Source organism: Pelecanus crispus, chromosome 2 (assembly GCF_030463565.1).
Source record: "Pelecanus crispus isolate bPelCri1 chromosome 2, bPelCri1.pri, whole genome shotgun sequence".
Classification (NCBI taxonomy): Eukaryota; Metazoa; Chordata; class Aves; order Pelecaniformes; family Pelecanidae; genus Pelecanus; species Pelecanus crispus.
The window spans coordinates 35196807-35215683 of NC_134644.1; the positions used below are offsets into that span (position 1 = coordinate 35196807).

The 18877-nt window shown below is 49.1% G+C and overlaps 1 protein-coding gene across 1 annotated transcript; it reads right to left on the reverse strand.

The window, feature by feature from the left end:
* Nucleotides 1-3092: 3092 nt before the first annotated feature.
* On the reverse strand, nt 3093-3653 carry TWIST1 (twist family bHLH transcription factor 1). Its single transcript, XM_075706155.1, has one exon. It carries the CDS (start codon nt 3651-3653, stop codon nt 3093-3095), a length of 561 nt encoding a protein of 186 aa, XP_075562270.1.
* Between the last annotated feature and the right edge of the window lie 15224 nt (nt 3654-18877).

The following is an 18877-nucleotide window of genomic DNA, read 5'->3' on the forward strand; positions in this document are numbered from 1 at the left end:
TTTTTTTCCGAACCTGTTGTCTTCCTAAGCGTGGGGCGGGTTTTCCCCCTTTCCCCGGTGTGGTTTCTCCCCCAAACGGAACAACCGAAACCACCCCCAACCCCTCAAATCCCCCCCAGCCCCACGGCCAAAGCCCCGCGTCGGTTCCCCCTGCCCCTCGCTTTTGCTGCAGCCGAAGTACCGGGGACAGACATTACCTCCTCCTCGGTAGCCGGGTCGCATCGGAGCGGGGTTTTTCGGGAGGTGCGAGGCGCGAGGCGCTGAGCTGCGGGTGCCGGGGCGCCGGGGGCAGGCAGCGGCCCCCCGGGAGCTCGCAGCGGCTCCCCCTCCTCTCCATCCCGGAGGGCCGCGACCACCAGAGCCCCCATCCAATTTCCAGGTCCTCGCTAATCCGGCAGTGCAAACAAGCGCTGCGGGCTCTCTACTGTAAACATTGCGCACTGGCCTAAAATATGCACGATATTAAATTCGTAATACCGTTATGTCAGCAATAGACGGTAATATGTGGATATGGAAACAAAAACATTCAGGCAATAAAGTCAACTCAACCTGGGCTATGCAAACAGGCTCTGCTTTGAAAAAACACCCCATCCTATTTACCCTAGACACTGGCTGAATCCCGGCAGCAGGGTCCCTGCCTCCGCGGGGGGCTCCGCTCGGCTCCCAGGGCCGGGGCGGGCGCTCCGCGGCGGAGCCCCCTGCGCACCCGCGCACCCTTCGCAGCCGCGGAGGAGCAGGAGGAGCCGCTCCCCGGGCACGGCCCGGCTGCGAAGCGCTGGGAGATGAGCAAGTGACAGCAGAGGCGGAATCAGCTGTCCGGTTATGAGCGCTGGGGTTTGGGTTTGTTTTGGCTTGTTATTTTTTTGGTTTGAGCAACTTCCCTTTTCACCTTCCTTCCGAGCCCTCAGAGCTGGAGGTTTCCTCTCTCTTACAACTGGGGTCTCGCCGCACACCGGGACCCCGCGGAGGGTGTCGTGAGAAGAAACAGAGGCAACATGCGCCCTACGTGTAGAAAAGGAGAAGAGGGAGGGTTAGCGTATCCCTCCGTGCTTTGCACAGCGAAAAATGTGATCGCTCGTCTATATATTATATAAAACCCTAGAGAGCAGAGCAGTCAAACATCACTTCCACCGGAAAACCCCACTCGCTAGACACTTCCCGATTTCAATCCCGCTTTCTCTCGCTTTGCCTGCGGTTGGACGAATCCCTGTTTAAAACCGATGCCTTTTCCTCAGGCGTATCAGCAAAAATACCTGCTCCGGGGGCTGGGGAACGGGCCTTGCTCCTGCCTTACAGCTGGGGCGCCAAGCACGGCGGCAGCGCCGGAGCTCCGCGGCGAAAGCTTCGTTCCCCGCGGAACTCCGCGGCGCTTGGCGTGGAGATTAAAGGGGGAGAGGGAGAGAAAGAGAGAAGAGAAAATATCTTCCCCCACCCCCCCCTCCCGCCCAAATGCAGTGAGCTTCAGCGCAGAATAATAAAGCTGTCTCAATAAATAACATGCCTGTGTCTGTCAGTAGCTAGTTTATTTGCGTTTTTCGCCTGGTTTGTTTATACTAGTGCCCCCTCTCTCTTGGGTGTCTTTACAGCTAAACAAGCAGGTATTTATCTCCAGTTCCAACCCTGAGTTCTCAGAGAGACCAAACTTTAAGGTTATTAAAATTTCAATCATATTTATTTATTGCAGAAAAATAATATACAATGATATTTACAAAACAATCATAAAAATAGGAATGCATTTAGACACCGGATCTATTTGCATTTTAACATGGGTCATCAATAAATAAATAAAATGTTTATTTTTTTTCTCAGAGGAAAAATAATAATAATAAAAAAGTTAGGAACCGGGTATATAACAGCTTGAGCCCAGCTTATTCCCCCCTAAAAAAAAAAAAAAAAAAAAAAAAAAAGTTTTTCATCTCTACAGGGATTTTTTTTTGGTTGATTGGTTGGTTTCATTCAAGAATGAAGAAAGTCCACAATAATGTATTTCCTTTCATCAGTGGCTCATAGGCACGACCTCTTGGGAATGCATGCAAAAAGAAGGCAAATAAAAAAAAAAGTTTAATTCCAACATTCTTCGTCAAAATTAAAAAAAAAAAAAATCAAACGATTCAGACTTCTATCAGAATGCAGAGATGTGTGGATTGTACCGACGCCCAAAGGGTAGTCACTGTCCAAACCCCTTGTCTCTTTCTCTTTCCTTAAGTGCTCCCCACGCCCTGCTTTGAATTTGGATATTGCTCTTCTAATTTCCAAGAAATCCTTGGTACATTTTTTTTTTTTTTAGACAAGACCAAAAAAAAAAAAATCGTATCCAACTTCAGAGTCTCTAGATTGTCCATTTGCTCCTTCTGTGGGTACAATGTCATCTGCAAAAACCCGGAGAGGGCGGAAAACTCGTTACTGAAATGAAAGACACACATACATCTACCTACACCTCCCTGCCTCTGGAAATACACAATATGGGGCATGAAGAGAGGAGGGAGAAAGGCGTGCCTCTGCCGTGCGGGCGGTGCGGTGACCGTGTGGCACCCCGGCCCGGCTGCCAGCGGTGCCAGGGCCGAGGGAAGGGGGCTGCTGGGCCGGTGGGAAACGCTCGTGGGGGAGCACACAGGCGGACACGGATTCACTGCAAAACACCCGCGGCGGCGGCGGCGGCGCAGGAACCCTCCCAGCAGCCCCGCTGGCTCCGCAGCGTTTGGTGAGAAAGCGATCTCAGGCCGGCCCCATCTGGCTGGGGCACACCCGCACCGCCGCCGCCTCCCCGCCCGCAGCCCACCCCCGCCGGCCGCCGGCAGCGCCCCGCCACGCGTGGGCCCCGCGGGGCCGGGGCGCCCCTCGGGCCGCGCAGGGGGAGGGACGCGCCGTGGCGGGGCGGGGGGGCGCCTCCAGCCGCCCTGCTCTCCGGCCGGCCCTGGAAGCCAGGCCCCGCCGGACGGGGGGGGCCCCTCTCGCCCCACGGCCAGGCGTGCCCGGCCCGCGGCGCCTCAGTCCCCTGTGTGTGTCCCCCCCCGCCCCCTCCCCGCCGGTTTGGGGGTCCCTGCCTTACCTAGGGCTCCTGCCGGGGGGATGCGGGTGGGGGACGCCGCCTGCTAGTGGGACGCGGACATGGACCAGGCGCCCTCCATTCTCCACACCGAGAAGGCGTAGCTGAGCCGCTCGTGGGCCACATAGCTGCAGCTTGCCATCTTGGAGTCCAGCTCGTCGCTCTGTAAGACCTGGTAGAGGAAGTCGATGTACCTGGCCGCCAGCTTGAGGGTCTGGATCTTGCTCAGCTTGTCCGAGGGCAGCGTGGGGATGATCTTCCGCAGGGCGGCGAAGGCTTCGTTCAGCGACTGCGTGCGCTGCCGCTCCCGCACGTTGGCCATGACCCGCTGGGTCTGCAGCTCCTCGTAGGACTGGGGGCTGCCGCCGCCGCTGCTGCTGCCGCCGCCCCCGCCCGCCCCGCACTTCTTGCCCCGCTTGCCTTGGGCCGGGCTGCAGGGCTCGTCCGCGGCCCCGACGGCGCCGCCGGCGCTGCGGCGGCTGGAGCGCCGCTTGCGCCCCCCTCTCTTGTTGTTGGGCAGCTGCTGCCGGTCCGGCTCCTCTTCGCTGTTGCTCAAGCTGTCGTCGGCGGGGGAGACTGGCGAGTTTGACTCGTCCTGCTGCATCATCTCTGGGGGGAGACGCGAGAAGCGGGCCGGGAGGGGGGGGAGGGCAGGGAGAAGAGGGGGGCACCTAACCCGCCAGCTCCCCCTTGATCGGCTGCTTCGCTGGCCTGCGAGGAGAAGGAGGAGGAGGAGGGAGGGAGGGAGGGAGGACCTCACTTTGGGGGGAGGGGGGATGGCATCAGGATCCAAGAGGGGGGAAAAAAAAAAAAAAAGGCCAACCAAAAAAAAAAAAAAGTCCCTCCCGATCCCTCCTTGGAGCCCCTTCGAGGTGTCTGGGATTGGGAGAAAGTTGAAGACTTGGAGGTTCTTATAGCTCCTGCTGGCGGAAAGTTTGGGGGCAGCAGTGTCATTGGCCTGACGTGGAGAGGAGGGACTTTTGCTGAGTTTTATAGGAAAGTTTCCGCTTCCCCCCCTCCACGCCCTCCCCCAATTATTTTTTTCAAGCCATTCACAAGTGATCTGGCCTCCCCCCCCCCCCCCCCCCCCATGCATCCTTACCCCAACCCCTTTCTCGGCTTCCCTCTCCGCGGTTTCTCGCTCCGGCTCCTTCGGTTCGCACTCGGCTTCGGCGTGGTGCTGGGGGGCCGGGGCGGGAGGTTATGGGGGTGCCCGTGCACCCCCTGCGCTGCTGCAGAGGGGCCAGCGGGCCGCTTAGTGCCTGCGCCGGGGGGCGGCTGCCCCGGAGCAGCCGGGGGCAAGCCCGCATCTCTCGGGCTTTCCCCGCCGCAGCGGGCACGGCTTGCAGCGAAAAGGAGGAAAGGGAAATTACCCGCGGGGCAGCATCCAAGCACATCCTAATTTTGTCCCGCTCTCGCACACACCGCGCTCCCACCGCCGAGCGCCCCCGGGGTCCGGCTTTCCGAGGGAGTCGCACATTTCTGGGCTGGGGAGGGGGGACGGCACAGCCTTGTGCTGTCAGGCTGGAGGACCGCGCTCGGAGAAAGCCATCTTCGGAGGTGGAAGCAGCGGGGAAACTAAGCGCTGGCTTCGTACATATGCACCAGTCCTTGAGCTCGTCTTAAGAGAAACCCGGGAGGACCCGCGTCCCCAGCCTGGCACACCGGCAGACGGCAGGCTGTGCGGACCTCCCTGCCCACACTCTGCGCCTGCTGACCGCTCACTTCAGCTCGCCCTCCCTGAAGGCGCCCGAGTCCGGCACTTCCTGGGAAGCGAGCTTATTTATTTTAATTTGTCTTTTATGTTCGCAGCCAAAGCCATTTCTCCCCATCCCCCGCTTTTGTGCCTCCTTCCCCGCTCGCTGGCAGCACAGAGCAGGTGGTGTGTCTTTTTAACAACAGCTCAGATTCAAACGGGGAACGCCTGGGAGGGAAATTGCCATCCATTAATAAATGGGGCGATGCACTTTTGCTGCTCCCTGCGAGGGGACCGCACGCCTCCGCTGCCGGCCGGGCAGCGACCGTGGGGACGGGGCACCTCCGGCCGTGGGGCAGAGCGGGCAGCGCCGGGGCAGCGCCGCGGCTCCCCGGCCGCGTTTGGGGTGGGAGGGCGGAGAGGGCGAACGAAATAGCAGAGGAGCGAGAAATCCCAGGGACGAGAAAGACGAGGCTTCTGCAAGAGCGCTGTCATCTACTCCTGGGAAAAGAGCCGCCTCTCCCCTCTGCCTGGGGGCTCCCTGTCCTCCGGGCAGAGGCCTCCCTCGCACCCCGGGCGCTGCCAGGGGCCAGGACCCCGGGCCGATGGCCCCGCTCCCCGCCGCAGCGCCCGTCGGGCACCCGCCGCGGACGGAGCTGCCCCGCCGCTCCCCTGCTGTCCCCCGGGCGAGCTTTCCTCCTTGAGTCTTCCATCCCACGATGCGAGCAAATAACACTCTGCCCCAAACCTTCTCTTTTGGGAAACAGACGGAAACTGGACCAGGGGAGGAATCGGGGACTGACTTACCAGCCGAGGGAAGGCACGCTGGCGCACAGACCCACGGTGAGCGAGCACGGCTTCCCCGGCTTTCGGCTTGTCCCTGCTGTGTGTGCTGCGACCCACAGGACTGTCCTCTCATCTTGACACCACGAAGCTTCGCGGGTTCCCTTGTATTGGCAGCAGCTGCTGCCCCCAAGGTAGGAAGAGCTGGCTCTCCTTCCACCTCCCTCTCACCAATAATTTTGGCTGTGCCCAGAGCCCTGGTGCTCCTCTGGGGTGTTGAGCAGTGTCATTACAGAGCAAAGGTTGGAAACAGTGGTGGTGTGCATCTGTAGGCAGCTCTGGGGGCTTGCCTGCCTGCCTGCCTGCCTTCCTTCCTTCCTTCCTTCCTTCCTTCCTTCCTTCCTTCCTTCCTTCCTTCCTTCCTTCCTCTCTTCAGTCTCTCCTCCCTGCTTCTTACAGAAAAAACATCAAAGTGCAAAACCAAATCTGGTTTTGGATAACTGTTACCTCGCTGGGAACAGGACGCTGGGCCCATGCCTGGACAGTGGAGGCCCACATCAGCAAAATCAGTGGAAGCGATCCATTGCCTGAAACGAGGGAGGAGAAGTGTCTCCTGAGGGTTTGGTGCTACGGCAGGAGGCACAGCTTGTCCGGGTCAGCTGAACTTTGAATGGGATGCAGGACATCACCTGCTTGCCATGGGGCAAGAGGAGGGTGTGCAGAGGAGGGTGTGCAGGAGAGGTAAGGACAGGTGGAGAGGGAGTGTTACATGGCTTAGAAAACCAGAAAACATAGAGAAATGTAGGGAGGGGGTGACCTTGAAGAGAGAGAAGAGGGGTTGACCATGGTAGATGGTTGGGTTTAGGGTCAGTTACTCCTCATGGAAACTGCAGCAAAAGCAACGAGCAGTAGTTAGCAGAACACATGTGGTGCTACATGGGACCTGCACACTGCTGTAAGAGCCATCACTACACAGAAAACCCCATCATTTTCGTTTTGGTTTTTGTTTTGCCTTCAACTCACAACTCACGTGCTCTGGAGAAAAGGAAACTAAGCCCACGCTGTTACTGCCAAGACCCACCACAGGAGTGCAGAGGCCAGGCGAGCTGTGGTGGGAGAGGTCTGGCCTGGGGGACCTGCCTCTGGGCTGGCTGTGGGAGCCCGCGTGGATCCCCCAGGCCTGCTGGTGGGTAGCAACCCTGCGTGGTGCTGGGGTGTAGAGGTGTGTCTGGAGGAGGGTGGATGTGTCAGAGAGTCACGTCTTGGGGGGCTGCGTGAGAGAGAAAGACATACTGGTGTGTTTACATGTGAGGTGTGTTTCTGTCTGTGTGCGTGCATGTAGAGTTGGGCTTTTGCAGGTAGGGGAAGGGGAGCAGGGATGGTGCAGAGTGTAAAGAAAATCAAGTCAGCTCTGGTTTATTTTGAAATATACAGTTCTGGTGGGGATGGTGGTGGAGGCTTTTTATTGCACACTAAAACAGTAATGAGCGTGTGGTTCATACAGTGTTGAACCACCTGTTTTGAACCCCCCAGAGCCACTAAGGTAGACCTGCAGATCACTCTGGAGCATGGGATGAAGGATGCCATGTCCTGTTCTCTGCTATGCATAGGCATGGCTTGAGTGAGGATTCCCCCAGCTCGTTGGGCAGGCTCTCAACCCTTTTGCTCTCTGGAGGTGGCAAGCAAAGCTATAATCAGCTCCAGGGCCTTTCCAGGGATATTTCCAGGTCCAGTCCTGCAAGCTTCCCTGGGCCTCAGCTCAGGAAAATGTGTGCTGTGGGATCAGCCCTTACATGGGGCACTGTCAGGACATAGAGAACTCCAGCATTTTATCATCTGTGCAGTAATGTATAACACTGGTAAAATAACCACCTAGATTACAGGTGTGGGTGTGAACATGAAGCTAAATAAATGACAAGCTCCTAGGAAGATGAAATGGGGAATAAGCTTAGCAGAACGACAGAAAAAGGCTGTGATGATCATTGTGGTCATGGCTGATCACAGGGAAGCAGTCAGAAGGGATCCCCCCCAACTATATGCTGGTGCTTGCGCAGGCACCCATCAGCTGCTGAGATGCTCTCAGGCTGGGACAAGCAGGGTCTGCCTTAGCCAGGCAGAACCATCACAGCTTTTGAGGGGAGTAGGCCAACAGTTTCATTCTTTCTTTGTTTGGTTGGTTTTTTGTTTGTTTGTTTGTTTGTTTTTTAAGAATGAATGAAAGGTCTGATTTTGTCTGCCTGTTTAGAAATCAGTGCAGAACTTTAAGAACTAACATGCACAGGATCTGGTGGTTACAGCTACAATTTTGCTCACCAGTGTGTTACGTGCATACACAAAAATTGCTACTTTCTGCAATAGGCTGTTCAGTATTCCCCATACGGCATGCACATACACACATTGTAATTTAGCTCTCAAAGGCTGTTCACTGCAGGAAAATAGCAAACTCTCTCACTGGTGGGGATTTCTTGGGATATTCAGCAATGTAATTATTACATATGTGCACACTTAGAGACAGGCTGCCTGACTGTTTTCAGTGTGGAAGCTTTCAGTCCGGAGTTTCCTCAGAAGCCGCACCTTTAAGACCTATTTCAAAGCCCACTGAAATCAATCGAAGTTTCCCCACTAATTCCCATGGCCAGGTATTTTAATTCCTACAGGCGCTAGGTGAAAGCCTGGTCGAGACCCAATCCCTTCAAAAGGGACAGGAGAGCCCCCAGCATCTTTCCACGCTGACATTTATGCTGTAGCGTGCTCCGCGTTCAAAGCGCACCAGGAGACGAGCTGAGAACTCCCGCTGTGCCCCGGTACAAACTTGAGCAGAGCAACAACAGCAAACGGGCAGGAAGAGTACGTCGAGGGTCTGAGAGCGGGACCCATTTTTCGGCTTCTGTCTCCTCTTCCTTTCTCCCCATCCACCGCGGCAGCTCCTACAGCCACGGCCTCGCAAGCGCTGCCACGCGCCCGTTAATGGCGCCTCCTGGGCCTGCCGGGGGCGGGCGCGGTGCCGCTGGGCTCCGCCGGCGGGGCTGGGGCTGCGGGGGCCGCCCGGAGGGCCGGGCCGGGCCGGGCCGGGCCGGGCCGGGCCGGGCCGGGCGGGGGGGAGCGCGGCCGGCGGGCTGTGCGGCCGGCGGCCACCGGAGGGCACGATTCCCCGCCGGTCCCCGCTCCGGCCGGCGGCGGCGGCGGGCAGGGCTCCCAGGTGAGTCGCTCCCCGCCCCGGGCAGAGCAAGGCGGGCACCCGCCGTGCCCCTGCGGCAGCCCAAATCCCTCCACCCCGGTTCCGCGGCAGTGAGATGCTGCCCGCCCGCTCCCGGCTCTGTTGGCGCAGATTCCTTCAAAACCTCCGCGTTTCAGCGAGCCCCGAGTGGTTTTTTCTCGCTCAGGCGGATTCGGGCAGCGCCGCTCCGCACCGGCCCGGCCGCCCCCCGCCCCGGGGGCAGAGGGGCTGGGTTTTTTGGGGGGGGGGGGGCACACGGATCCTCCGCGGACACAGAGACACTTCTCCCTGGTGCGGTTCTAGCCCACGGCGCTTTGCCACACGCTTCGTTTGGAAGCTCTGGAAAACAGAAGGCTAACCCGGGAATCCTTCAAGGAATCCGTTTCATTGTCAAAACGGCTACAATGATTTTTATTTTATTTTTTAAGCTCGTGGTGACGTGGTCGTTCATCTAAAAGTCCTAACGGCTTGCTGGCGCAGGAGGATGCGACGGTGGCTTTTTTAAACTTCCCTGAAGGGAACCTCCTTGCTTCCAGTGTTCCCAGTGCTCCCAGTCCCGCGCTGCGCGGCCAGCCCCCCGGCCCAGCCCGCCCCCGCCGCTGCCCGCCCGGCCGCGGGGCTGCGCCGGCGGCAGGGAGCGCTGCGCCGCCCGGCGCGCAGGGCTTTGGCTCCTTCTGCACCCTCCTTTCTTCCCAATTTTCACCTCAGTGCAAGGCCGAGAAATAACGATGTCCCGTTATCGAACAAGCGATCCCACGTAGGAGACAGGTGTCCTAATAAATTAAGATCTGGAATGATATGCAACGCGTGTTTTAATACAAAATCTTTTATTTATATATGTTTTATTCAGCTCCAGAAATAATTCATGGTAGTGGACTGGGCTTTCTAAGAAGAGCATGAGTACCTTGGTGGAAGCCTGAGTGGTATCCTCTCCTCCACCCCAGAGAAGACCAGTCCTTCCTATCACAAGAGATCAACATATCTAATTAACTAATGCTGTGGTGGAGCTCTGCCCCTAATTATGGCTCTGGGTCTTGTTTATGTGGTTTCATGTCTAAATCTGAAAAGACTGCTTAGTAAAACAAGCTTATCTGCACTCCAGGGTATAACAGTTATTTATATTAATAATGGAGCTTATTTGCTATTTCAGCTCCTTTGATTTTTTTTTTTCCCCATCTCTTCCATCTTTCCTGAACTATTTAAATATATCTTTTTTTGTATTCTTCTTGCTCCCACACATTACTCAAATCTATATATTCAATCTTTCAGTGCACTTGGCCCATGGAAACTCCATAAAACTTCAGGCCTTTTTAGCCACAAACTGCTTTTTCTTCCAAGGTGGGGGAGGGCCGAACTTGGGCACAGATGATGGATAAAGCATTCCACAAAGCCTTCTTCCTAGGGGTGGACTCAAACTCTTCCTGCAGCTCGTGCAATTCAACTCAGAATCCTAGAGCCAGAATTTCAGCACGGAAGTGGGCTTTTCCCCCGTTAGCCATGTCTGCACCCTAGGGAAGACTCTCCTGTGCTTCGTACTCAGTGTGGTCTCCTTTAGACTTACAGCTGCTCTTGGGATATCAGAGAAGAAGATGGAAAAAAGGGTCATGTAAGAAACAACCATGACTCACAAGAGCCCCGTAGGAGTTCATTAGACAGGGTAGTAGGCTCTTCTTTACCTCTGAAGCCAGCAGCAAAGCCTGGTGTGAGGCAAAGGGCCCAGAAGGTTGTCCTACCATACACATACGCTCTTCTAGGCAAATGGAAAAGTTTTTTTGATTGGTAGCCTGATTGAATGCCAGGTCTGCAAGTTGGAACCCATCCACCTCCTCCTCCTCCCACCCTGAGACCACACAGGGGCTGACGGTAGCCATGCAGAGGAGGGGAGCCTGGAGGGGGAAGGTTCATGGAGGTGAATGCTCATCTCATTCTTTCCACAGTTACCTTACCTCTAAGGACACCTACCTAGAGTTAGAAGACTTTCTGAGGGAGCAGGGGTTTATCTCCATCTCTGCCAGGTTGCATTTCCTTTCAGAAAAGGCAGTCAGGGTGGAATTAAAGTCTATGTATTTCTTTCTAAGTGGGGAGGCTATAATTGTTTTGTGCTATGGACTATCTGCTGTGATGCTCATTTTACAGCCCCAATCTCATTATCCCACCTCTAGAAAACAGGATGATGATTAGCCAGGGCACCTTGCTCACTGGAGATTGATCTGCCCATAGGTCCCTACCCTAGTTTTAATTTCTGACCAAAGGTCATATAGAAGGTCACACAGTGAAGCTGATCTAGAACACAAATCATCGTTACCACACTCCTAGGGCAGTTTTCCAGAGGAGGCAGTATTTATTAATATGTTAAAGTAAATTAACATACATTCACTGTTCATGTATGTATGCATGCATGTATGTATGTATGTGCCTATCTAGGTACTCTGACCTCCAGACAAGCATCTGTATTCATATCTATGCTGTACTGTAAAATACCACACTGCTTCTGCTTCTGCCTTGAAAAGTATCTATCTAAAACATATTCTCATGCCAAAATCTACTATCTGACCTTGCAGCGCTAAAAATAGTTCATGTCAGAAGCAGAGAAATATTCATTTCTCCTTTTAGAACATTTGTGCTTGCATTCATTAAGGACTTGGTCCAAAATCCTTTGATGTCAAGGGGAGTGTTTCAGTGGGCTTTGGATCAAGCCCTAAAATGGGTCAATTAAACTTTAAATAAAATAAAAATGAAAACAGGTCCAGCCTGAGAGTATTGTTGAATAAAAAGAAATACTTAAGAGAGGCTGCCTTTGGAGTAAAGGGTCAGTCCTTGTTCCTTAATATTTAGCTGAATTTGTGGATTTTTCCATTATTAAAAAATAATCCTTTGCATGAAGGTTGTAATTCATTTTCAGTCTTCAAAACATCCATATTTTGCTTCACGGTAGAAATGTAGTAGTTAAGGTATGTTGACCTACTGAGTGCAAAGATGATTTGAGCTCAATGGTACATATATGGGCTGGACCCTAGGAAGTAAGATATGGCCCAGATTTTTGAAGTCAGAGCAGAGGCTTCATTCCAAGATGCTCTCCTAACTAGAATATGTTCAGGTTTCTGTTTCAATTAATATTCAAGAAGTTTATGAAATTTTCTAATGTCTGGTCTAATGTTATTCTTTACTGTTACACACTTTGCAAATGGGCTAATGCAGCTCTTGGTGACAGCAGATGTAATTAATTTAAAGCAAAGGATGTACAGTGGAATATAGCAAGGGCTTTATTACAAAACAGTGAAGTTTACACCTTCAGTTGGTAATCTTTTTCTCTACAGCAATACATAGTATTTAACAGCATACCTTTCAATAAAAAAGCGGGCAATATAAAAACAAACTACAGCCTCACAGCATTTACTGCACTGTTTCCTTGCAGTCATTGTGTCAGAGGTTTCTGTAGTTTGAATGATATGTCTGCAGGCATTTTTGCTGAATGGGGATTATTTGACAGTAAAATGGCCATCATTCCTTTCAAAGAGATAGAAGTTTGATCAATTATATTGCAATGGCTTACAGCCATATGCTATCTACAGTGACATTTATGATCTATTTTGGTTATCCCCAAATGGCCTTCAACCTAGTTATTATCAGCCATCATGTTAAACTTTTGGTCAGTGGAGATCCTCTAGTGCCTTGGAAAGACTCATGATGCTGTCTTCTGGCCAGATTCCATTATGGGTAACTACAACTTTATCTATATTCAACGTATGTAATTGAGTGCCTGTGGTATGGCACACTGTCATTTGGCTTAATTTCAATCAACTAAGATAATTTTCTGTATTTTCGTTCCTATAACACTGTGTCATGGTGCTGTACAAAGTGAAACAGCTGCCACATTCTCCTTCTTGAAGACGCATCCCAGAATGGGCTGTCTCTTTCGAGAGAACAATGTAGCTTCCAATTTGGCAGGTAAAATTTTGCAACACCAAATCCTTCCATCTGTGGTTTCATGTTGTCAGTTCATTGCAGGAACTAATAGTCTGGTCTGGATGTCAAACTATCTGATTTGTTAGTGTAGCTGGCAGGTTAACTGTCTAAGTCTTACCATTTCAGCACAGAATTCACTGTGGGTAGTAAATTTCATCCAAAAAAGAAGAAAAATAACCATGTTTAAAGATTAGACACACTGTTGGGAAATTAAGTTCTTAATGCTAAATCAGATGTATAATAGGAGGTACTTCATAATTGCTCACATCAAGGGTAAGGGGCCAACCCAAGAGCATATAGACAGGAGGGAAAAAGGTGATACAGTCACTCAGCTATCACTACAAGAAACAACCCTTCATATTCTCACAGACCTGGTGTAGATCAGGAGCAAGCTATACTGCTTTAAAGAGATAGAAGGGGCTTTTTCATTCCTTGTGGTTGTGGGAGCCATTGTATTTCTTCACACATACCCTCCCAAACTGTTCACTGGAGCAAGGAAGTATTTCCACTGCTCCTTAAGTCATAGAGGTTAGCAAAATATTACATGACAGAAAGTTGCCGTTAAACTTTGCTCAAGAGCATTTGAAACTGGTATCTGAAATCCACACTGGAATAGGTGCTACTGCAAGGGCACCAAAACTGAAGGGAATGGATTAGCGACTTGCCAGTAACAGCTGTGGCACTGCCAGTGATGCAGATAACATCACCTCATTTGCAATACAGATGCAGGAGAGCAGCACCATACAAGCAGTAGTAGCATTATGCTTAGAGTGGTAAGAAACCACAGCACATGTAGCTCATGTTTTCCCTAGATTTTCACTGACTAGGAAACCTCCACGGTGCCACCAATATTTCCACCATGCCACTGCAAGGCAAACATTACCAATCTCCATGTAGACTTCTTGTCATTTGAAAATGTGTCATTGGATGTTTTCAGCAAAAGGAAAGACTTTGGGCATAAGCCTCCTCTTTTCATCTCTGAGGTCATCTTTGGGGTGATATTAGGTGTTTCTGTGGTATGGAAGTGATTCAGAAACCCTCCCAATAAATAATGCTAATGACCCATAGATTCACAAGAACTGTGTTTTGGGAGGGGAAGCAGGGTTAAAGGAGGTGTCATTAGAACTTTTCACTTTCTGTGCCATTCTCAGCTGCTTAGTATGTCTTTTCAGCTTGGAGGCAAAAACCACTGACCTTATACTCCAAAATCTTCTCCAGTAAAAGACGTGGCTTATGCAATGGTTCCTTCAAAGGATTTGGCCAACAGGACAGTGAAGATTCATGCTTTTACTGATCTCAAAGAGAATATGAGAAATCTCTGGGTTTTTTTTCAGGAAATATGCTTGTATATTTTAAATATGACAAGTACCATATGTTCTCATCATAGCTTTGGTAGAATTCATTTCTCTCCAAGGGCAAACCCCATGCTATTAACATCACAGAACTTCCTCAGTATAATGTGGTTCAGTCTATAGGTATGGCAGTTGTGATCTGAGAAGGGATACTGTAATCATTCAGTTCCTGGATGTGTGGAACATGTAACGGCGAGAATTGACTTATGCAGTTGTCAACCCACGTATGGTTGACAGAATAAAGTAATGGACATGTGCATGTCTCCCAGTTTAATACCTTGGGGCTGGTAAAGGTGTTTTCAGCAATAGGACTTAAACTTCATCTTACCAAGGCTTGGTTTAGTAGTTCAAGCATAGTTATCTGTACTTTGATGAAAGCTCCATTTGCTCATGATTAAAATTTGAGTTCTGTATGTCAAGGAGGTGGCACCTGATGAGGACCTAAACTATCAGTTTAATCATATTTGGCAACATTCAAGATATCTGCAAAGAAAATTTAAACTGGCTCAGATGTAATATGAAATGAATTCCACGCGTCTTCAAGTAAGGCAGGGAAAGATCTGAGATAGCCCTTCATTTCACAGTCTCTCAATCATCTTTTTCCTTTTTCTTTTCCTTTTTTTTTTTTTTTTTTTTTTCAGGACTATTATTCATCATCCTACAACTTTTCTTGCATCTGGTAGTTTGCAGAGTTATGAGAGTCAAGGATGCTGCAGAGTTACTGCAGTGTTCTGGCATATCATTAAAATACATTTAAAAATAGATTAACACATCTTTCTGCATATTCACTTAATGCTCTTTACTTTTTGTTTTATATCTGATAATATTAACAACAAAAACATAAACTACTTAAAAGTGTAAGCGCTCCCAAATGTCCCAGATTATATTGTTGAGTCCTAAGTCTCTGATTCAGCTCAAAGTTATTTAAGAATAATTTTTAAATTATTCCTGTACTCTGAAAATTTCCTGCCAACTCAATGGCTTAGTTACGTACATTATTCTAAAAGACTTCATAGGAGCTTAGATGGCCAAGATCAGGTCCAAGAGCACCTTGAAACATCTGAAACACTTCAGCATTTGGATAATTACATACTTTTGGGGCCAACCCACATTTCTCTTTGGAAAATGTTTCCCCTGCATGGCTGCAGACAACAGATGGATCATATGATCTCTGCATTTGGAAAGATGGCATAATTCTGGCAGACTGTCAGTTAAGTGAAGGGGGCTGATTTCAGATCCTCATTAAGAAAATATACAACCACACAGAGTGGACTGAATGGCAGAATGTGATCACTGGCGCCAGCTTTAATAGAAAATATAGCACACTGTTGCAACATGAAATCTGATGTGCTGTGGCTGGATCTAGCTCTACCGGGTTTTGCGTTCATTTTTCAAACAAATGTGTTTTAAAGGAGACATTCTTTGTATTGCAAGGGCCCTATATTCGCCAGGAGAGAGAGGAGCAGAGCAGTAGAGGGGTAAGAGGCGAATTCAAAGAGCCACCAGCTCTAGGGTCAGAGGGGGGCATCAAGGCTTTGTTGGGTCTTCCCTTGCACTTGCAAAAGTTTCTGTATATTGTCTGTGTATTGAAACTTTTCTTTATATTTCTAATATCTCATTGTAATTATTAGGCCGGGTGCTTTTTGCAACTGGCGTTTTACCCAGAAACACCCCGTGGAGACAGCATGGCCCCTTCCCACTGCAGGGCTCCATGAGCAAGGCCCAGTGCCTCCTTTGCACCCAGATTTCCACAGAGAAACAGGCCTGCCAAGTGCTTAAGAGCTTGAGTAGGAATCCTAGTGCAATATAGTTTCCCAGCAATACTGGATATGAGCAGTAAGTGTTCTGTAATCATTACTCACAGCTGAAGAGAAAAGGCCTAGTGGAGCTGCACACCTTCATTTCACCACCAAAGACCAAAATAATGGCTATGGCTTCAGGTCACAACTTTTTAATGCCCTTTGTTTTAGCAGTGACCTCCAAAAAATCAGGATCTTTATATATCTCGTCTTGGTCACACAAAAAGTGAATGATCCTAAATCACTGGTTGTTTTGAAAGTTTTTGTGAAGCTACCTTTTACCCAGATCAGAGACATCATCTATCCCACATGAACCTGAAATGTGAACATTTCAGTGCAGTGATGGTATTTGCTGTGGTGTATTTATTCCGGTATCCTTTGTGCTACAGTCACTGCTCTTTCCTCTGATAACAGTAAGTTTCAAAGGTCAGAATTCATTAACAAAGTTAAAGACTGTGTAGTAAGTAAACAATGCAAGGAAAAAAAGTATCAGCATCTGAATTAACTTCTCCTCCTTCTCTCAGTTCATTTATTTATGGTGAAGACTCTCCGTGCACAGATTTCCTCTTTGCTGCGTAGAAAATCATAAAATGTACTACCTTCCCTTGAACGCCTGTAAGGCTTGCAGCAAGACAAGATGGAACTGGAAGTTACATGTACAACTACTATCTTTCTTTTGCTTTCAGAGCTAGAGAGAGACAGTTAAACCAACCAGAGTCTCTTTCTTTCTCTTTTTGAAATTATGGCAGAGGTATGACAAAAGCATGAACAGGCCTAGCATCTCAGGGTACCTGATCACTTTGGTTTGAAGTGAAGCTCCATGTGACAATAGTGAAGTCTGTCCTTTCGCACTACAATAACTCTATGTGGGAACCATTCAAAATCTCTCAGTGTAGGAGGAGTTGATCTGAGTCACAGTTACGGCACTGAAGCCTTTGAGAGCAGCATAAGCCACACTAAGATAATATAATGCACACAACAATTTGAATACATTACAGTCCTTACAAGTATATATTCATGTGAAAATTGACAATACAAAAGTAAAGATTACAGGATTGGTCTCCTACTTGCACTTCTTTGAAGGAACAGGAATTTCAGATGTGTAAGGACCACTGAACTGGACTGTGGCTGGTGATCGGTGGAGTGGTGGCTGTGAAAAATTTTAGGGGCTCAAAATTTAGTGCCAACCAGACCAAAATTTCCCCTGAAACTAGGATAGAGAAGGGAAAAAGTAAAATCTGGATGAAATGCAGGCAAATTTTTAAACAATATCTGAGCTGCAATTCCTAAACAGCTACATTTTTAAGTCAATTGCAGCTGAATATTTTTATTTGGTCAATTCTTTTATTCTAGGTACACTGCTGTGATGAATATTCATTTCAATATCTGATACAAGCATGCTTTTTTTTGAGTAAAGTTTGAAAGAAAATAATCTGACAACAATTTTTACTGTACTATGAAAAGATTATAATCAGCATACCTATCCATCCTTGTAACTGTTCTGGAGTATAAGTAATAAGAAAAGCTTGGCTGTCATTGTTGCAGATTGGTAGTATTCAAGCCTAGTAAAAACAACAGATTCTTATGAAAATGGGGACTCAGCATGCACAGCAGTCACGTTTTAAGCCTCAGTATTTCAGCTATTTTTTATTAAAAAAAACCCCAAAGGTCCAAGTTCATTGAAAGGACCAAAAGGGCTATATAGAAAGTCTCTTTGAGAAGCACCACTGATCTGAAGAACAAAAATAAATAAAAAACCCTTTTCCATCACTTTTGCTTAGTACTCCCATGACTTGAAAAACTAATTTATTTTAAAGTTTGTAAAAGAAAAAAAAAAAAAAGTCTTGTTGGACTAAGACTTCACTTATCAAGTTTCATCCTGGAGGGAATTTTTATAGCTGAGTTATAAACCCTCCACACTAGGGTGTTTATAATGGAAATGCTGACAAATGTGATAATAAACACCAATCATGGGGCCATAGTAGCTGGTCAGAGTGTGGATGCAGGAGTTTGCAGTGCTATCATAATATTTTGTTCTGTTTCCAGCACTAATTTGCTTAAACCTGCTTTCAGGTTGAGCAGCTGTAAAACAAGATCAGCCTGACTAGAGATTGCAAAATCATTTGATTATTTATACTTCTCTTAGAAAGCTTGGAAATGTCTCTCAAATATGATTTCATTTAGACTTATTTTTTGGTTTACATGTCTGAATACTAATCGTAATGTGATAGCTTCAAGGGAACTCAACTTTCTACCAAAAGGCAGCCTTCAGTGGGCAAAGAGAATATAAACAAACCCGCCTCAGACCAGGATCTAAAAATGGGCTATGATCAAACAGCTCTAAGGCTTTAAAAAAACCCCTTATTATCTTTTCCCAGAAGTAATTGACACTGTCAGGTTTTGTTTTTAATGCGGTGATAATGGCATGGTGCTGTGGGGAGACCAAGGACCGGGAGTGGACTCAGCCTTGGTGGCAGCAGGGTTTCTGAGCAAGGAAAAGGTCTTTCGCTACTGCGGGTGTAATCCTTGCCTTACTGAAGTCAGCAGCACTTTTGCACTCACTTCTTTAGGGCCAGGGATTCACTGGCATCCCAAGCTGGACATGCTGTTTTACTGCACTGTGACTCCACAGGCTAGGATGCAGCTATCTTGGATTGAGATGAGGATGAGGGGAGAAGGGACCCCACGGTCTTGTTATTTCAGGGAGATGGGGTTGCATTCCAGCAAGAAGCTTGTCTGCAATGTTTCCGTAAGTTGTTTATATTCTTAGCAGACTGAGCTTCCAGGACTTCAACACATCTCCGTGGGCCAAGTGATGGGTCAGTATGGTATCTTGCTGTTTCACTGAGCTCTTCATGGGCATAAGGGCATGCTTTAGTTTTAACACAGGTGTCTAAGAAAAAATTGCATCTAGACTACAGTTCTGGTAAATCCTTGCCAGTTTAGGAAAAGCATGAAACATAAAAAATTAAAGCCCCATTCATCAGGTTCTCAGCTCCTATAAATCAATGTGTGGCC